The 20,716-nt window shown below is 40.4% G+C and overlaps 2 protein-coding genes across 2 annotated transcripts in view; one reads left to right on the top strand and one right to left on the bottom strand.

Moving 5' to 3' along the window:
* znf438 (zinc finger protein 438) overlaps nt 1–688 on the bottom strand; it is a 42,054-nt gene extending 41,366 nt beyond the window's left edge. Inside the window, exon 1 of the mRNA XM_061666978.1 lies at nt 582–688. The gene's annotated coding sequence lies outside the window, so the exon portion shown is untranslated. The remainder of the gene's footprint in view (nt 1–581) is intronic.
* Nucleotides 689–18,848: 18,160 nt separating this feature from the next.
* zeb1b (zinc finger E-box binding homeobox 1b) overlaps nt 18,849–20,716 on the top strand; it is a 58,595-nt gene continuing 56,727 nt past the window's right edge. The window contains exon 1 of the mRNA XM_061666011.1: nt 18,849–19,199. Within this exon, the coding sequence (XP_061521995.1) occupies nt 19,142–19,199 (58 nt within the window). The 5' untranslated portion in view covers nt 18,849–19,141. The remainder of the gene's footprint in view (nt 19,200–20,716) is intronic.

The following is a 20,716-nucleotide window of genomic DNA, read 5'->3' as shown; positions in this document are numbered from 1 at the left end:
GGTGGAGGGTGATTTGATATGAGAGTACATTGAGCTTGGTCCTGAAACAAATTTAACTCGCAAGTCAAGGTACTACTGTACCTAATTTTGCCAAAGAAAGAGTCAACAGTCCCGTTGAGCATTGCCTGTACCTTGCAGTGGCAAAAGGGCAAGAGTTATTCATTTTGGTATCAATTTGACTGTGAAAACTGTCTCGTGGAAACTTGCTTCATTTAATAATTGTGCTGAAAGTGCACTAAAATAATAATAAGCGCCTGCATCTCATAAGCATGGTGCACTGGTTAGCACAGGCCTGCTCTGCACTAACTGTACACAAACTGGCAGACCGTTCGATAGCGTTCACCAACACGAAGGTCGTTGCATGTGCATATTCACGTCAGTTGTATAGTGTTGCATGTTGTTGTTTCTCAACTTTGACAGTGTTCTTCAAACAGAAAATGAAGACTCAATGCAGACATTCGAGCGACATGTACAAGCTATGGTGACAAACACTGCAAACTAAGCCCTGTTTGGCTTCGGTGACGAGACTCAAAAGCAGCGGGCTCCATGAAACTGTTGGATTAGCTCAGATTATGTCTCACCTGGATCTCCAGAGACCTGGAGGCTGCACCGTCACTCTATAGACGAGGTCATTTTCAAATAATACTTGGCAAAATCGTCGATTCTCATTTCTGCTTCGCTCCAGCCATTTTGGGTCAAACCATCAATGAGCTCATATGGGGGTGCGCAATATACGGGAGCTAATTACCCTCTCGTGTTTCTCGGATTAAATAGGCTCAAATACATTTTAGTCAGATAATATTATATCTATATTAAGTAGCTTGATTATTTTTTTGTTACAGAGTGGTCAGCGAACAGTGCTTTGAAGTACGTGTGCGTCGTACAACACCTCCCATAGGAAGACATGGTACAGCCCGCCTGTTGTGTGAGTCTGCTGTAAATGCAGTCAATGAGCTCAGCTGCTGAGTGAACTATGTAGCAGTGTTCCACACTTCCACTCAATGGCACGCAGTTGTGAAGCACTCAGAGATGCGAACCCGAGGCAAACTCGATCACGGGGCTTTCCACTTCCGTGTAATGGAAAGATTTGGGATATTAATGTTTATCCTCTACTTAAAAAAAAAAAAAAAGTGTGAATTTGAGAAAAATCATTCTATTTCCTAAACTGGATAAAGTCTTTAAAAAACCCTAACCCTTATTATCATCAAACAAGTGAATCATCTCAACGGTTTTACTGTAATTGATGAGAATATATAGTGTAGTTTCCCATTTTGACTGCTTCAATGCTCACATCTGGGCGACTCGAGTCACTCTCCACTAATTTCTACTGCAATTCTGCTCCTCAGCTGACACTGACAGCAGTGCTACTGCAACTGGCAAGTGTCTCTGGCCCTTGCTGTTATTGGTTACTCACTTTCGGTGTCGTGCAAACGGTTGAAACCTTTGATAGTTTTGATTTTATGTTTTTTTTTTTTAAACGGCTTTCCTCTCTCCTACTCCTTTTCCCCACTGGAATAATGTTCATTTTCCTCACGAGGTGGCAACAAGTTTGGAACTTTGTTTTGCTCCCGTCTTTGTGAATCAAGTCTGCACATGCGCAGTAAGAAAATGAAGTAGTCCATTGCATGAGACAGGAGGGGGGACCACTCAAAACTATCACGATAAATTAAGCATTTTAAAGTGTTTTTAAGATCTCGAATCAAGACAAACATGAATAATTGCTTTAAATCAGTTTTTTTGTTGTTGTTGTTTTTTTTTTAAATCAGCTTTTCTGAGACATTCGGGGGGGCCTGCAAATTTTGTTTTCCTAACGGTAAGTGTCCTGCCCTGTGAACAAACCATAACAGTAAAGTTTGTATTTTTTTACCTGCAAACCTTGCCAAAATGTAATTGAACATCACACATATATCACATTAACACAAAGCTTATGCAATACTGGGGGGGGAGGGGGAGTCGTTGCTGCAAAGAAACAACAAAATCAAGGTTCAATCAATAACTGACAGTGAACAGTGTAACGACAACACATCATAAACTGTCATGGGCAGAACAGTAAGTCTGCCACTGAATGTAACGTTATGTACCGTTGCAGCGCGACAATTAAATGGGCCACACACTTTTCTTGTAAGAATAAATAGACCAAAATTGAAGTCTGGTTCAATAAACGTGCAAACGTCAAACTATCTGATCAACTCTGATGTGTGCTATAATTCTAGACATTTTTCTATTGACTATTGTTTTGATTGGCTTGGAGTGGAGCTAAGGCCCAGCGCACATCAAGCGACGCGGCCGAAAGCGACCGAATTGTCGCGCAGTGTGAGCGGGGTCGTCAATTTATGTTGTTGTGCTAAAAAGGCGTTGAAATGTCCCAGATGTAACGGCAAACCAAAAATGTCATTTCGTATCACGTGAGCACGTATTTTATCGCGAGATCAACTTTCATCAGTGACATAACTTCTGTCTGCGATATTTAATTTGTGTTTCAATAATTCAAGTAAGGACAGTATATTACATGGAGCACTAATGATGCTTACTTTTTCTTGACATCTATTGAAGCCATAAAAAAAGACATTTAGATACATGTAAAGGTCCAGATACATTTACGCACCCCCTTTTTACTAGTGTTTCACACCGCGCTGTTTGGGCAGTGAAGCATAATGTTGTTAGTTTTGCAGTTTGAGTCACCTGGGGCTCCACGTGTCTTCTTCTTTTAACCACTGTCACAGCCTACAGAGTATAGTCTGTGACAGGTGCTCTCTGACAGTGTCAGTTTGTGTGTGTTGATGACAAACGGTCAGAAAGAAGACAAAAAACATGCATTTATGCAACTTAAGGATCTTTTTCTTGTTCTTTTAATACACTCACTCACAAAGAGGCAGCAGTGGTAGAGTGAAGGATTGAGAAAGCAGAGAGAAGCTCGGTTGCCTCTGTTTCATGCTGATAATGCTCTGTGACTCATATCAATATTTCTCATCTCTCTAAATAGGATATGAAATAGCTTTTTCTGTAAGCCTTGATGAACGACACAGTTATCACTTGCCAGCATTTGCCGAGCCGCTAACTGTAACTCTTGATTAAATCCTCTAAGTATCGCTGTGAAAGAGATGTTAACGCATTTCAAATTATATTCTAAGCCATCAGTAGTGCTTGGCTATATATTGAGCTACAAAGGCCACAGAAGCACATTGAGGTCTTAACCATCCAAAAAGTAGTCATGTCATCTGACTTTGTGATCAATAAAGGGATTTTTAGCTGAGGTCCAAATAGAATTAAGAATTGCTTTAGGATAATGACATTATCGACCAACATTCGGTAAGGCGTTTTAAGCTGTGTCAGGTTCATTCCCATCTATGAAGGTGTGCAGGGAGCCGGTCTGAATCGCATGGGATGGTCGATATAATTTTCTCAAAGATGGTGCCACAGTAGCAGCACTATCCTGCTACAGAACGATCTCTTCTACAACGTAGCCATCTGAAGCTATTGCAGTGTGTATTAGTACCTCCAAAATCCAATGTCCCTTTTTGACAAAATTGAAATAAAAATTCTTCAAACTGCGTTATCTCAGTATGTTGCGCAAGATCTCAGCATACCTCACGAGAGCTACGAGAGAGAGAGTGTGTGTGTGTGTGTGTGTGATTTTTATTCCAAAAGAAGGGCTACCTAATCTCAAACAAGGAAGGTGAAATGTTTCTTTTCACCCCGTAAATTAAAAGTGACCCTTTTACTGTTTATTTTCCATACACACATTGTATGTTCCGGGTCCTCGTAATAACTGTTTACATCAAATTATGAACAACTGAGCTTTTCAAAATGTATTTCCAGACGATAAATCTATATTTCAGTGAAAAAGAAAAGTGTCATTTTGCGTGTACTTGTTTTTGCAAATGTAGATCTCCCACCTGTGTCAAGGCACCTCTGTATAACTTCTGGTCCTTATATTCTTTTAGGATGTATGATCATTGTTATGCTGTGTTAGTCTTTCATTGTTTCAAGATTCCCCTAAACCCTTAAAAGACCAACAGGCGCATGTTTCTGCCAATGCGACCTGCGAAGTGCTCCCGAGCCCCCTTGAAAACAATAAAAGCATACATTTTATTTTCACTTGTGGAGGCGACATCACCACACCGAATTACACTCAATTAGCATTCCTCTTGTAGCGGATACATGAACAAACACGTTTTAGTGGCAACTTCTTTCTAGACTTGACAAGAGACAAGTAAAAATATTTGTTTTAAATGCATGATGCATGAAACGGACCTTAAATGCAAATATTGCAGATGCACAACATAACACCCTTGCCAGTTATCAAATTGTTTTTGTGTGTTAATATTAACAATGTTTTTGTTGTGGTTGCTATGCTTGAATGACCATCAGGCAAAGGGAAACAACTAAGAAGTCCTGTTTCATCTCTTCCATGTTTGTAGCTCCTATGGACAGTTAATAAAGATTTATTATAACCACGATGTCCCTGCACACATTACTTATTTTGGGAAGATCTGCATGAGTTGAGATACAGGAGATTGGGCAAAAAGAACTAGCAGTGACACTAATATTATACTAATCTAATCTTATGAACAAAGTTAACGTACAGGGCAAAAATCTCCCTCCCCCCTGAGGATGCATTACATTATGTGACAGCTTGATCTAACTTTAAAATAAGTTGCAGATGTGGATCCATTTCTTCTTTTCCTTTCTCTGCCAATAATTATATATATATATATTTTTTAAGGGAATGCACTCGGATTGACCGCCTCTTGTTTTGTATTCCCTCAGTGAATAAAAGTGATGTACTTTGGTTATTATGAGGGACAGAGGGATGTTTTGATGGTTGGGGATAAAAAATGCATTTGTTTAGTTGGCTTAATTATTTATGTATCCACTGTCGAGTTGAAAACTGCCGTTCATGTGAGGGATGTTTCAAGCATACCTTTTCGCCACTGGCACAGAATGCATTACTTTCTTATTACCGGCATGCTTCACGTTCCCTCATATGCAACCTTATGGAAATATTAAATGAAGTGTCTGCACACCTCAGTGGACACATTGAATAAGCATGAGCATTCTTGCTCATGGCCCACAATGTGAGGCTTAAGTTGATTGCCATTTTGGACTCGTTTTAGTTGACAGACTTCAATACCTATGAAAGTACAATATTTTGTGTTTTTTGGATGAAAAAAATAAAAGAAAATCTGATCCAATTTTGCATACATGCAATTAAAAGTAAAATTTTCACAATATGTCTACTTTAAGGTACATTTTACAGCTCAGGTACAACTCAGATATAAAGTGAATATTTTCTGTGAGGTTTTTGAAAAGGTTATCAAACTATCTACAATCTAATAAACCATGGTGTATGCATACACCGTGCATACTACAGCATGCCGGGTGAGTAGCTGGCAATGTCACTTGGTAAGGTAACTGGGTTCGTCGTTCTGGGTATTCTCTAAAAACATCTTTTTGGACAGATTTACACTAAGTGATAAAACTCAGATATTTTTCTCAGAAGTGACAAAGTTCAGATATGCGTCATGGCATCGTCAAATGCATGAAAAAGACAAAAAACAATTGTGTAGATGTTAACATGCAATTTGGGTATCTGTGTATGCGGGTTGTTTCATGTGTGATGGAAATGTCAATACGGTGATATCGGATATGCGTCATTTCAAATGTACTGTACATGTAAATAGAAAATGAGATGTAGATTGGAATTGGACCTGCACTGAAAATCCAGCCTTTAATACTCTTTGTCAATTAAAGGTTGAAATTTTGAGTAAGTAGTGCAACTCTGTTGGACACAGCAGCAGTGTAGTTCAAGTAAATGTACACTTTGCTGGAGAGGTGTAAAAAGCACAAACACTACAACAACACTTTGGTCTTCCATTAGAGTTTTGTCTGTTATTCAGTCACGCATACTAATCAGGAACACTTCACACCCGTGTGCATGTCCTCCATTTTCACAGACTAATGTTTTTAGCATTTACACAGAAATTGTCAGTCTTTTGTCAAAAATCTAAAAATATTTTGAGTGCATAGCAGTGTTTTTAGTCTACAAAATGCTGCTGTTAACATGGTCAAGCGTAAACAGATGGTAGAGGCAATAGGAAATGGTACATTTTTCAATAGGAAATAGACAGGTACCTGGACATCTGACCATAATGTGGATGGAGGAATGATGAATGCTTTCCTTTCAATCTTAAGTAACTCAAATTGACACATTTTAATCAGGTCTAGCAGACAAAAACTGTGTTAGGGAAGTGTGGGGAAAAAAACCAAAAACATTTGAATCATGTTAAGTGACAGAAGTCGGTCCAGATGATTTTAACCAGATTATTCAAAACAGTGGGGCCTTCAATTGTGTAGTGATTCACATGGCTAACATTCACGCGGTTTGAACGGCTTCCATTCATACTCAATGTCCCCATTCACAATCATCACGCAATTGACTAGCAACCAGTCCAGGGTGTAGTCTGCCTTTGGCCTAAATCAGCTCTCATAGGCTCCTGCTTCTCCTGTAACCTTGAATAGGTATCGGTAGCATAGCGAAGAGATGGATGGATGGATCCAAACAGTGTACTGTTTATGAAAAAAAGAAATAAATACTGGAAGGTATTCATTTCTGTTATAAATGTAATGGTATACACAGTATGTTGTTTGACAAGCCTCATTGATTGAACCCAATGTTGCCACATGATTTGTACAAGGTAAAATAGTCAAGAGACAATATGAGAGAGAGGTGTTTGAGGAGTAAGAATTTAACAAACCACCCTTTTTTTGGTCAATCGGAGTATCAAATGACTAAGGTGGTTGATCACCAGTTTGAGTTCAAACCCGAACTGATTATCAAAAGACGAAATTTGCCTACAAAAGTACAATTTGCAACCTGCAATATTGAAGCTTGAATCAAAATTGTGCTCCCGTGGTGCTGCTGTACTGTAATTCTGACCAATTATATGCCACCTCCATATTTTGCCATATTTAGAGATTGCTGTCATTTCATATATTTCACGTATTATACTGTATGTGACATCAGGTTAGACTTTCCTGTGTTGCGAGATTAGGTTGTGGCTAAAGGTAGTGCGGTTATGTGTCTGGATTTCCTGATTAGCCATATGCTGTCAGTGTGCCTCCACCTTCTTATTTTTGTGTCTTGTCAGATGCTTACTGCTCTGGCACTGTCACTGGTGTTGTTTACAGTAAATTTGAGGTAGCAGCTACTGAGGTCAACTTGGCAAAATTCTTTTACATAAGGACTAAGCATTATATCAATAAGTCAACATAATGTATTGCCCCCCCCCCCCCTTCCCCCTGAAAATCCTTATTCCTTTGAATGAAGAACACAGAATAAAAGCTTAAGCACACTATTTGTTTTTCCCATAAAACGAGAAATGTGCAAACTCAAGTACTTTCTTCAGCCAACTGCAGCCATCACTTACAGTTCTGAATCTATTTTTTGTGAATGAGTCAAACAAAGCAGCATACTGTATGTGACATGCAGATGTAAGATTTCCTTTTGATGTTTTAAGGCATGGACAGTGTAGTCTGCCTTTCGCTGGGATAGGCTCCAGCTCCCCGTGAACCTGAACAAGATAATGGATGGATGGGTTTTAAGTTGTGCGCTTGAGCTTTTTGGGCACATTCAATTCTGCTGTGGCTGTAACACCGTAACACATTTTGGTGTGAAATGCTCTGCATATGTTTCTAATAGTGACCTTGGCTCAAAACGTTGCGTTCAGTAGAAGATCCAAAGTAAAATTTTTAGTGTAGGGGAAGGGGGAATAAAAAAATAAAAACAAATATTTCAAAATTTGTTGTGCGTGATCTCCGTAGCTCTTACAAGACCTGAAATTGGGGTCTTCTGTTAGCATAACGTGTTTTTGGAATGTGGGAGGAGACACCTTTAACAGAAGATAATTAAGTTCCCCCTGTTGAGTGAGTGTCCCTCATCTACACAAATGAGGCCCCTCCCTCTACATTTTTCATTTCCAAAGCCTAAATGTTATTATTGCAGTCATTTCCTGGACTGGGGCTTCATTTTGGGACTCCCTTTTCACACCTAAAACTTACTAGCAGTCTGTCACCTTTTCAGCACCTCTCTCTGGCTGTTGTAAAGGTGTGGGTGGCCACTATTGGACCCTGAAGTGGTCACAGGGACGCTGGGCTATGAAATTACATGAGGCCACCAGCCTAAGGTCCATGCAGTCGCCCCTTAATGAAAACTGTTTCACAGTGCAGGCTGCTCAGAGTAGCGGAGACAATCTGTTTGACAACCAGGGTTTAATATGCAAAGGTTGAGTTAAGGGACACCCATAGTAATTGCTTGGCATTTTCAATGTTCATTTATAGTACTGCGCCACTATTCATGCATCTACCGTAGACAAATGTTCTGATGTACTGCGAGTACATGTGGGAAAAGAGTAGGTGTTTGGTATTCATATTCATCCAGTGAAAACAGTGTTGGCCTATCACACATTGAAACATAAGCAAACAAACCACCTACACATTTCTCAGATTGAGCCTTAGACGTCTACCAATAAACAACAACAAGGAAATGAGAATGCACACTTTCGAATCCTTGTGTCTCGATATCAACTGTGGAAAGATCACGTAAATATTATTTTCTGTAAAAATGTAGCTTTCATACCTTTATGAAAGTGTTTCCTTGTGAAGGTAAACCAAAAGCCTTTTCAGCATAACATTCATACTCAAGTTGGTATTTTTCCCCTAGTTCCCCCAACATTTAACTCAGTGGAAGGTTTTACAGTAGAACCTCCTAATTCGAAAAAGACAGAGATTGCACAATTTGTAAATCAACATTTTCAGGAGAGACTATGCCTTAAAAGCCACACAAATAATTGAAGGTCAAATCGTCATCATGAATGATAAAACATTAACAAATGTACAGTAAATCAGGTATTGCTTTTTAGTTGTGGTCCAAAAGTATTATTTTAAAAAACAAACGAAACTGACCTGAAAAAAAAAAAAAAAAAAAGGTCCCCTTTACTTTTGCACCACCTTTTGAGGGAAACACTGCGATCAGCTGATTTCCGTAACTCAATCAAACTTGCTCACCCGTTGAAACATATTTTGGCCCATTCGTCGTGAGCAGATTACTGTGCTATTTCAGAATACAGTGAACTGCCGCTATATCGCGCTTCACCGTTCATTTCCCCACCATATCGCTGATGTTTTTAAGCAATCATTTTTCAAGTTAGAGTTGTGTGCCTTCAGTGTAATACCATGTTCTGTTGCAACAATGTTCTGTTGCAACATAAGCAACACGATGATCTACTGGAAGAACTGCAGTGTGATTACGAGCAAGAAGAAGAAGCAGAGAAGGTCCCCAACCTCCAAGTGGCAGTAATAAGTGTTGTTCCCACACAGCAGAGAATTTATATATACATATATATATATATATATGTATATATTATATGGATTAGTCGAACATTCTAGTGTTTATGTTCTAGTTAATGTATAATTCTCTTTGGTTTTATGGCTGAGCTTTACAGTAAACCTCTACTGTGAGCGACAAACGAACAGCGACACATTAGAAGTATACGATTTTATACATGCAAAAACAAATTAAAGATAGTTATTTTATTAAGGTATAGGGTTAAACTAAATCCAGACAAGTCATTGCCATATCACTGCAGATAAACACCTCAGTTCACACAAATAATTTGACAGCACACTGGTTTCTAGTGCGTGATGTATCCAGAAACAACACCTTGATACTTTTGCAGTTTTTTATGCTTTGTTTGGTGTACACAGAGCACATGGACGCATCATACCCAAAATATAACGTTCCAATAAATACAATCTAAACGTAAATTGGGCTTTCTACAACTGACCGCCGTAAAACACGACTGGGGCAAGGCTTTCTGGGCCATTGTGGTTGTGTACTGTGTGTGTGTGTGTGTTTGGATAACACACACACATCCTCCTAGCCAAAACAAGTATATATCTTGGATCTCAGTGCAGACAAGCAGCGTTACATTCACCCGCAGGTCAGGAACTCCAAGTTTTGTGGCCACCCACCTTTGCAGAACCGTATGATCAGGCTACATACGTTTTTCGTCTTCAGTGTTATTCCGGGTGTCAAAACGTATATTTGGGTTCACCTTTCCTCTCCCGAACTGTTTGGGGTGTGGCTGCCCTCAACCTTTGTGTCAGCAACTTCCTGTCTTGAGAAACAAAAAAAAAATACAGGAGGAAGGCGGAAGTTCGCTAAAAAGTTGCTGGCTCGATGGGGGAGGAAAACAAAAAAAATCTGATTGACATCTCGTCCTCAAAACATTGTATTGTTGGGTTTCACATTTTGACAGCATCCATTCAACTGGAGCTGAATACTTGAGCTAATATTTGTTTTAAGAGTTTCCCCCACGGACGCTACACCCCCCAGAGGGAGATATATGAGAAAATTCTCAGGCCTGCAACAGGATCTGTTTATTTGCTGCAAGTAGGATCATTAGATTAGCGATTCTAAGGAGAGAGAAAAAAAACCTCACTGATCATTCTCACAACTCATTTTGTGCAGCGTGGCATAACACTTCACCAGTAGGCTAAAATGGATTCTTTCTCTCGAATCAGTTGAAATGTAGGCTCCACTTGTGCACTTTAGAAGTTTGCGCTTGTGCCTTTCAGCAGTATATCAACCTCGACTGCATTTGATCAGAATGCCAGTGTTGTGTGTGTGGGGGGGTTGGTGGTCTGCAGAAAGCACAAGAGCAGAACCTCACATTTAGCCGCCGTCTCTAGGGAGAGATTAAGCAGTTTAGTCTGTTCTGTGTCGCTCTATCACTGCCACAGCTTCTTGTTCCTCCTCACTGTATGGAGTAGTGCAGGGTGTACCTTTTTCCGTCATCCTCCTTGTTGCACTTTCTGTTCCTCTTTTCTACTTTCATTTCCTCTGTTCTTTACCTTGCTCTTCATTCCATTCATCCTGCCTGCCTGTGACACATAGCTGTTTCATTTTTCTCCCTCCAGACTGTTTCTATTTGACGTGCTCTGGCCCCCTTACCTTACCTCTTAACCTGTACATCCAGCTCCTGCTCTTAGCTGAGAGCCCAGATGGCAGTAGTTTAGTGAGGATGTACAGAACTGAATTGCTCCCCACCCTCTCTGCACTACTGCACCTCTGTCACCCATGGCTCAGCTATCCCACTGAGTTGATCCCCCTGGTCCTGGTGGAGCACTATGGAGCTCAACCACTTCTCACATTAATCTCCTAAACGATCCTGCACCTAAGAGGATCAATACTCATTTTCAGGGAGCAGCATGATCCCTTAATGTAGAAGAGGATGGCTGCTTATCCCGCTCTCATCCTTTCAGTTTCAACTCCACACAGAAAGAACAAGAGTCTGCCTTTCATTCCATTTCGTGGCTCGCATTAGTCATTATCGTGATAAAAGTATGCTTATATTGGTAGGGGTTATAGAGTGAGGGTGCTTTTACACTATCACCCAAGTCAAGTACGACCACACAAATCAAACTCGGGTGTGGACCAACTCAACCGGTCAGTGATCTCGGTGCAGTTACCAAACCAATCCAACCTCAATTTGATCAAACTGGTAAATGGACCCATCAGGTTTGACGAGAGGTGGGCAGTAGTGCGCTGGATTTACTCCGTTACATCTACCTAAATAACGTTTTGAATAAATTGTTCTTGTCAGAGTAGTTTTAATGCAACATACGTTTTACTTATTTTTGTTAAGATAATACACTGCGCTACATTCTGTTCGCTACATTTGTTTTTGTCTATCTGTTATTGCTCTTGTGCGATCTGTTTGTTTTCTTGCATCCAAAGCGGAGAGACTTCCGCCTTGGATCATGTCACATGTTTCACAATCCACCGTACCCACCAGTGACATTTGACTCGATCAGCAGAAACAACGGAGCGCGACTTTCAGTCAGAACAGGCATTCAGGCCGCAAATTTAATCTATGTTTACTTTACAGACTGCAAAAAGAACAGCTATGTCATGCGCTGAAATGCCTTGTCATGCCACGTAAATGCTGAACTTATTGTGTTGTAAAAAAAAAAAAAAAAGAATGTCAATTGCATTTGTTGAGAATTGGCATTTATGTTATTTTATGAAGATTACATATTTATACTGTTGATATTGTTTCAGTTAAAGTGATATCATTGGTCAGTATCTGAATTTGCACATTCCTATTTCACAATTTTGTCTGTTTGACGTTCATGCTCTCATTAAAAAAAAAAAAAAAAAAAAATCAGAAGTTACTCACCAATTACTCAGTACTTGAACAGTTTTTCCCTTAATACTTTGTCTTACACAAATAATTATTTGAGCTTTACCTTTGACTTTTACTTGAGTCATATTTTGAAGTAACAATACTCTTCGTTGAGTATTTATTTAAATGTGAAATACCATTACAGGCGGTAATTGTCTTGATGACACTGTGAGCATTGTGGAAACATGTTGTGAGAGGAACATAAATGGCTTAACTCATCATTATATTGACCCTTATTTAGAGTGATGACTGTGAACAGATAAATTCAGGCTACATTTTATGAACTACATTACTGTAAAACTATTTATTGTTCTCCAAAAACTGACATGCAAATATTCTTCATATTCAGTTTCTGCGATAGGGTCGAAAAAATTTTTATTTACCATCCATCCATCCATTTTCTTTTCCACTTGTCCTCTTCATCATCTTAGCTGCACCTATCATGGATGTTTTTGGAATGTGGGAGGAAGCCGGAGTACATGGAGAAAACCCACGCAAGCATTGTGAGTCAGTTTATTAGTTTTACATTTTGCATTTATTTTTATATTGTAAATTTTACAATATACTTTTATTTTGCAGCATATTTTAGTGTTGAATTTTGTTTATATATGTATGTATATATATGTTTGAACATACAGTACCTACATCGGTAGTAGTGCTGGAGTTTTATCGCTGCCATCAGTCTCCTATTGAATAATATTCCTCACCTTACACTTACCATCTCTCGACCTTGTTCATACAAAACAAGAGACATCAAAAACCTTGCATGTACCTAACAATTGCAGTCCCCATTTAATAGTGTATGACTGATCATGCCCGGTTCAATATTTGCCACAGAAAATAAATTATCCAGCTTTTCGTAAATCAAATGGTGTCTTCGGGCTGTTTTACATTATGACTAGTCGCACAATTGCTATTCCTTGTTTTCCACAGGCGCTGTCTTCATGCTAATAGTGGTGTGTTCCAAGGAAAATGGCAAAAGATCTGACTTTCCATTGGGTAACAAGCATCTTATTTTCCATGCTCAGCGTGCAAGGAGCCACTGCTATAGGACCACGTGGTTAGCTGAGAGTTTCACCATTGATCTTTGCTGATTCAGATAGTTTCTGGGGGCTTCTTTCAGCAAGCTATGCAGAGTCTGGGCAACCGCCCCTCCCCTTGTCAGACAATTATTGGAACAGTGCAAGTTTGGAGGTGTTGTTTATGCTAAAGCTATTACTCTCTGTCTGGTCAGACTGTCCTCAGAGCTGGCCTGCTCTGCTCTTACTGAATTATTCAGAACTGCCAATCGTCTGTGGGTATACAGTACATGTAGCTGAATGATGAGTTGCACTAAAATGGAGACTATTGCCTGGGGCCTGCAGATTTTTAGCAGCGCAATTTCCTCATGACATAAAACAAACTCATCGGCCACAACTTGAGGTACAACTGCACTATTTAATGGAATCCAAAGCATGAACAGTATCATAATTCTACCTTTATAAAGATAGTAATGCAGACTTCTGATTGACACTGTCAGAGATGTATTCATGTAACAATATGTTAATGATTATTGTTAATGTTTTCACAGGTTTAACACTGCACTACATCATATAGAGAGATGTTTGATATTATTTCGGTTGTGTTTTTAAGCCACACAAGAGCTGTAAAATTTTACCAGCAACTTTGGGGTGGACAGATCCATTATATCTCCTGAAAAAGCACCATTTTCCAGATCTTACCAAAATGAACTGGTTCTTCCTTGGCAACATGCACCATCCATCAAGTTTTGCGAAAATCAATTTTGCATTTAATCTCTCCGCACTACTACCCAGTAGCTACATACTTTACTGTCATAATGACATGCTGTGAAAAGGTAGTGTTGGATTATCTCAGTATTGTACATACATTCAGTAGTACTGTCATGACTAAGAAGTGAATAGACCACAAGAGATGCATTAATGTTGACTGAAACAAAGTATCACAGTGGAATCCATCCATGCATCCATTTTCTGAGCCGCTTATCGTCACTAGGGTCGCGGGAGTACTGGAGCCTATCCCAGCTATCAACGGGCAGGGGGCGGGGTACACCCTGAACTGGTTGCCAGCCAATCGCAGGGCACATTTAAACAAACAACCATTTGCACTCACATTCACACCTACGGGCAATTTAGAGTCTTCAATCAACCTACCACACATGTTTTTGGGATGTGGGAGGAAACCGGAGTGCCCGGAGAAAACCCACGCAGGCACGGGGAGAACATGCAAACTCCACACAGGCTGGGCCGGGGATTGAACCCTGGTCCTCAGAACTGTGTTGGCAGACGCTCTAACCAGTCGTCCACCGTGCCTCACAGTGGAATGGTATGATGAAAATCAGGTTTTGGCCTTGGGATATTTCTGCATAATGCATGAACAAATGTGAATCAGTTTAACATGGAAAGAGTGCAGTTTTGTCTGTAAAACTTCACTTCAATGATGACAAATCACGCTGGAATGACTACAGAATGTCATGTACCCATAAACCAATCACATTTGTCAAGACAGCATATTAAAGGTAATTCTCCTAATCTGAAATGGGTAACACAGTCCACCTCCAACAAAAATCTGACTGGTGATGAAACAGGCAGTAGAAACGTTATAGTTGTCTGCTTTAAGAATAGCCACCACCACACAGCAACTGCAGCTCCTTCGACCTATAAATGTATATGTGATTGGACCTTCATGCAGTCGATAAAGTTCACCTTTCCTTGAACAAAAACAATTCACCTCAGACTCAGGGTTTACAGTTTGCTCAGAGCGTGGTGTGATAAGCATTGTGTGTTTGTGCCCGGAGGTTTCATCTGATTGGAAGCAGCCTGAACCTGCTGATTGCACTGGCATGTCTGTGTCCTCCTCGTCTGTGGTAAGCGCTACTCAGAAGAACAGCGGGGTCTTTCTTTATGCAGAGGATTGAATCAGTGATGACAGTCTCATGACTTCTTCCTCTCGCTAACACACATTTCACACACACAAACACAGGTCAAGGATGGGTACAAAAATAAATAAAACACTTTAAAGGCGTTTACAGCATATGTGTAGGTAGAATCTAAGAAATTTGGCAGATAAATGAACTACAATTTTGCTAGTAATGACAAAACTACATATGACCAACTTAAAAATTACCGTAATTTATCACAACCAAATGTGTTAGTTTCTCTCAAATTGCGGTGTCCCTGTCATACGCCTTTCATCATTGATTGCTTTCTAATTTCCCTCTTAGACTCCCTTCTGAGCTACAGAATTGTCCTTTTTCCTTCCTTTCTTTCTCATTTCTTTCTTGTCATTGCTCAAAACAAAAGCAGTCTGTAAAGTAGTTATCAATCCTACCACTAACTATAAATGAGGACAAAACATGCATTTACCAACTTAAAACAAAGACATTTGGACTTCTTACTTTCGTTAACAAAGTTTCCTCGAGCAATGGAAATCTTTACTTTCTTTGGGATGTAATGGCCGACAGCAGAATGGGCTTTATGATCCACCCGGTGTGGCGTCACATAGTCACGGGACACAAAAACCTTTGTTTTGAAGTGATTATATCCATTCATTCGGTTTGAGAGGAGTGAAGTTTGCTTTCAGTATAAGTGAACACAATTTTCAATTAAACATGGTCATTTAATTTTTTTTCAGTGTAGGAAGAGTGTAGAACGCCCAACAAGCACAGAAAATATACACTTTTATACCACAAAGGAGTGCTAAGACCAGTTATAAGAGAGAAAAAAAAGCATACAAGAATAAAATCGACAATAAACTCCAGACTGACTTGCTGCTGCTGATATCACTCATGATGCCGTGCCCCGTAAAGGCACATCGACACATGGATGCAAGATCAATGTGATCATGAACTTGTTTAGGCATGTGGTTAAAGGACCGAGGGCGTCCAGATGGCCTATCCATCCATCCATTTTCTGAGCCGCTTCTCCTCACTAGGGTCGCGGGCGTGCTGGAGCCTATCCCAGCTGTCATCGGGCAGGAGGCGGGGTAGACCCTGAACTGGTTGCCAGCCAATCGCAGGGCACATACAAACAAACAACCATTCACACTCACATTCACACCTACGGGCAATTTGGAGTTGTCAATCAACCTACCATGCATGTTTTTGGGATGCAGGAGGAAACCGGAGTGCCCGGAGAAAACCCACGCAGCCACTGGGAGAACATGCAAACTCCACACAGGCGGGCACGGGGATTGAACCCCGCACCTCAGAACTGTGAGGCTGACGCTCTAACCAGTCGTCCACCGTGCCGCCCAGATGGCCTATATTTCACTAAAAACTTCTCTATGTATTTTTTGCTCAAGACAATGAAACTGGCAGTCATTTCCAATAACATCCATTTTGGAGCAATCGGTAAATGATTAATTTCCCTGGGAACGCCCCCTTTTCGCCAAAATCGATACGCTGCCATGTCTTGGTGTGACATCAGTGATAGAACTGGACACCATATTCGCTGTATAGGTGGTGTGGACAGTGGAATGCTCTATAGTACTGTAAAGCGGCACTATTTACTCATTTTATGTATCATCACTGTCGGGCAGAATCCCTGCACCTCCAAAACAACAACTTTTCAGGAAATTAAAGGGGAAAAAAAAAAAAAACATCTTGCTTGAGTTTTCAAAAACTGCTTTGATCAAGTTGGTATTATACCTTATATTGCTATCATATACAGTTGCACGCTCAAATCAACACAACAGCACCCCAAAATTATGCTCAATCATTAATATGCTTTAAAAAGAAATGCTAATTGATTACGCTGTTATTTATTAAAATGGTACGAACACGACAGCACTAGTCAGCCGTGGCCATCAAAGTCTGCAGAAGTCACACAACATCACCGACTGTACAAAAGGCCTTTAACTTCACAAATGCAAACGTGTTACATCATCTCCACACTCTTTTCCAAAGGTGAGTGATGCAATCAATACAACAATGAACTGACTAAACCTGATAGGTTGAAATTAATCTGCACGCACTTACCTCATATACTGTATCTAATGTGGCTTCATTTCTTTTGATGTGATGGATTTTAACAAAACAAGCCTACTCAAATGAATCTAACCTCACTATTTTCACTCATCGTCTAAAAAAAAAAAAAAAAACATCCAGACATTCAATACAGGCAACAAATACATTGCAGGCTTTCACAGAACGAGGGAATAGTCGAAGTTTTACAGCGCTCAAGCTTTTTTCACCATTTTAAATTGATTAATATTGCATAGAACTCAAGTGGAGACAGACCAGTAGTATTGGTTTGTGAAGCAACGAAGAACATGTGCTAGTATAAGGAAATATGCTTGCACACAGGTTTAGACCTAAATGTGGGTGGGACAATATCTGATCAGACAACAAGCCTACAGTTACTACTGAGTCAATTGCGGGAGGGGATTTTTTTCCCCTGCAGACATCATTTTTAAGTCCAGAACTATGGAATAAGTGTCAGCGCTCACACTATTAGAGAGGTCCTTTATGTTGTGGCCAGGCTAAAGTGTGATCGCTAACATTACTCTTTAACTATACCACTGAAGTTGTTGTGACTTTCAGCTTGTCCCATCAGGGGTGACCACAGCTAAATACTCACAAGATTTGTTTTACACCGTTTCTATGCCAGACGCCTTCCTGGCGCAAGGTACCCCTTTTGTCCAGGCTTGGGACCGGCTTTCATCTTCATCTATTTTCCATGCCGCCTTTCTTCATTAGGGTCGCGGATACTTCGGGCGAGAGGCGGGGTACACCCTGGACTGGTCGCAAGCCAATCGCAGGACACATATTGACAGACATAGACAAACAACAGTCTTCAGTGAACCTAACATGCATGTTTTTGGACAGTGGGAGGAAACCGGAGTACTCAAAGAAAACCACACAAGCACAGGGAGAACATGTAAAGTCAACATAGGAAGGCATGAACCCAGATTTGAACCCCTGACCTTAGAACTGTGAGGTGGATGTGCTAACCACTAATGTATGAGTAGACATAATTTTTTTATTGTATTGTATTATTGTATGAAAAAATACTTGAATGGATCCATCCATCCACCCATCTTCTATACCGCTTATCTTACTCGGGTCACGGATGATATGCTGAATATTTATTCCACCTTAAAGATCTCAATATGTTATCTTTAATATTTAATCATGCAATATGTTTCATATATTTAAAATGATTAGTAATTCAGCATGCATACTTTTCTGTGTGAAGTTATCTCTCTCCATCTTATATTAATATTAGAAAGGTACTTTCGATACCCAATTTTAAGACTTTTACTCAAGTAATATTCTACAAGGGGTGCCATGTTTTCTGTCGCTTTCATGTACTTTATTACAAGACTGGTTATACATAATGTTCAATAAAAATGTAACAGATATTTAAAAACAACTTTTTTATTTATTTACTCCAAATAAACAAAGACGAAATTTTCACCTAATGTTTGGAGGCAATTAGAAAAAAAAAAAAAAAAAAAAAAAAAAGTTTAGAAAAAGTGTCCCCCATGGTCACACATCTCCATGTGGCGAGTTGCTTTATGACGTTAACAAAGTGCGTCCACCTTCACCTTTGATGACCAAAACAAAGGCAGCCCTAAAAGAACAAACCTCAAACGCACTTCCAAGAGGCTGGTCAGGTATAGCGGTACACACAAGCTAGCGTCTCTCTCTTTCTCTCTCTCTTTTTCTCTCCTCCCTTGTGACTTGCAGTACTTCCTTCGACGGGACCGGTGTCGGCAAGTTAATGTCGGTCCGGGAGGTACACGAGAAGGTGATGTCGTAAAGTGTTAGTGTCGTAAACCAGGTGCGGTGAAGGGGAGGGAGGACGCGGAGGGGGAGAGTGGGTGAGAGAGGAGGTGACTCTCCCGCACCATTTAGACACAACGAAAGGATCATGGCGGATGGCCCCAGGTGTAAGCGCAGAAAGCAGGCCAACCCGAGGAGGAACAACGGTGAGTAAAAACTACTTCTGACGCGGAGCTTCGCGTTCGGGCGGACAGTTGGGAGGTTGTTGTGTTCCTCGGTTGTTGGGCTGAGAACTTTGGATGCGCAAAAGTGTGTTTTTTTTTTTTTTTTAGTGAGCGAAAGTGCTGTGAAGTAGCAAGTGAGCGCTGTATGCGGTGTACCGTTATACCTGGGTCGTGTCTCGCCCTCCGCCTAGCGGTCCACTGCACTCCAGACCGTTATTCGCACCTCACCCTTTTAGAAACGGACTCGCTCTTATCTCGTGTTTACATTCATTTTAGTTGACTTCCCCCCCCCCCCCCCCCCCTCTCTTTTGTAGATCCACTATTCACTTGCTTGAAGAACATTCTGACGAGTTTTTATCCCTCTTCACCGGTCCGCTGCACCCGTTATCCGCACCTCACCCCTGTGATAAAAGGGACAGCGCTTTTATCTCATCTTAACAAGTGTTTGTTCATTTGTGTACCCGTTTTCGTTATAGAAAGAGACACCATTGGTCATTTTTCGAGTTATAACCATCTTTGTCAAAGTCGGACCTGTTTCTATTTGGTTGTTCTCACAATTCTCGACGGGTTGTTTGTTTATTCCGCAAACGTTGTTGTGCTTCCGTGGACGGAAATATGTCTATCAAAGTTAAAAAAACAAACAAACAACACGACTCTTGATGCGCTTTCTTTGGTTAGGGAGCAGGTAACGTGAGGGACACTGTTGCTGCTCGGTTGGGCGGAACAACTCGTGCTCCCTTATCGACGCCAGTCAGCAATGTCCATCGGCGCTTTCAATAACTTTATCGAAGATACCGTAGTCTTTTTTTTTTTCTTTTCTCGATAGAAGTTATCAAAAATTGTTTTGACCACTTCTTTCCATCAGTCGTCCAACTCAATCGCCGTCTACCTCCGTCTTTCTTTTTTTAAATAAACGTTTCTTTTGTTTATTTATTCATTTATTATAATTTTTAAAACATTATTATTCTTATTTCTATCACGGTAAACAAGATACAGGAAGCTTATCAGAACCACGTCAAGGTTTGACTGAGGTTCCGGAACGCGAGGCACAGCTCACGCGCCTGTTTATGTGAGCTGCGCACAGTCCATATAAGGACAGCGGCTCTGCGGCTGTGCAGGCGTTGGGAATCCTTTTGATTCCACTGGGACAGTTGTCACCTAGCCAGCGTTGAAAACACAATATTCTTCATTTGGCGCATGTGTCTATGTCACTTATGTCACTGTCACACATACTTGCACACACATAATTTCCCCTGATGCTTTGCAACTGACACAAAAAAGTAACTGCTTCCACACGCTCTACTTTCCCAAATATGTGGGTTACACTTGCATCCTTTGCATGCCATTCTGCTTGTAAATGTGGAATAGTGACAAGTGAAGCGTTTCTTTTGCATGATGTATTGTGTATTGTGCCACCCAGTGTAGCATCAAGGAAGTAGGGTGATGCTGGAAATAATATATGTATATAATATATATTTCTTACACTCAGAATCACCTTT

The sequence above is a fragment of the Phycodurus eques genome, chromosome 21 (assembly GCF_024500275.1).
Source record: "Phycodurus eques isolate BA_2022a chromosome 21, UOR_Pequ_1.1, whole genome shotgun sequence".
In the NCBI taxonomy this organism is placed as follows: domain Eukaryota; kingdom Metazoa; phylum Chordata; class Actinopteri; order Syngnathiformes; family Syngnathidae; genus Phycodurus; species Phycodurus eques.
This window is presented reverse-complemented; position numbering and strand designations above follow the sequence as displayed.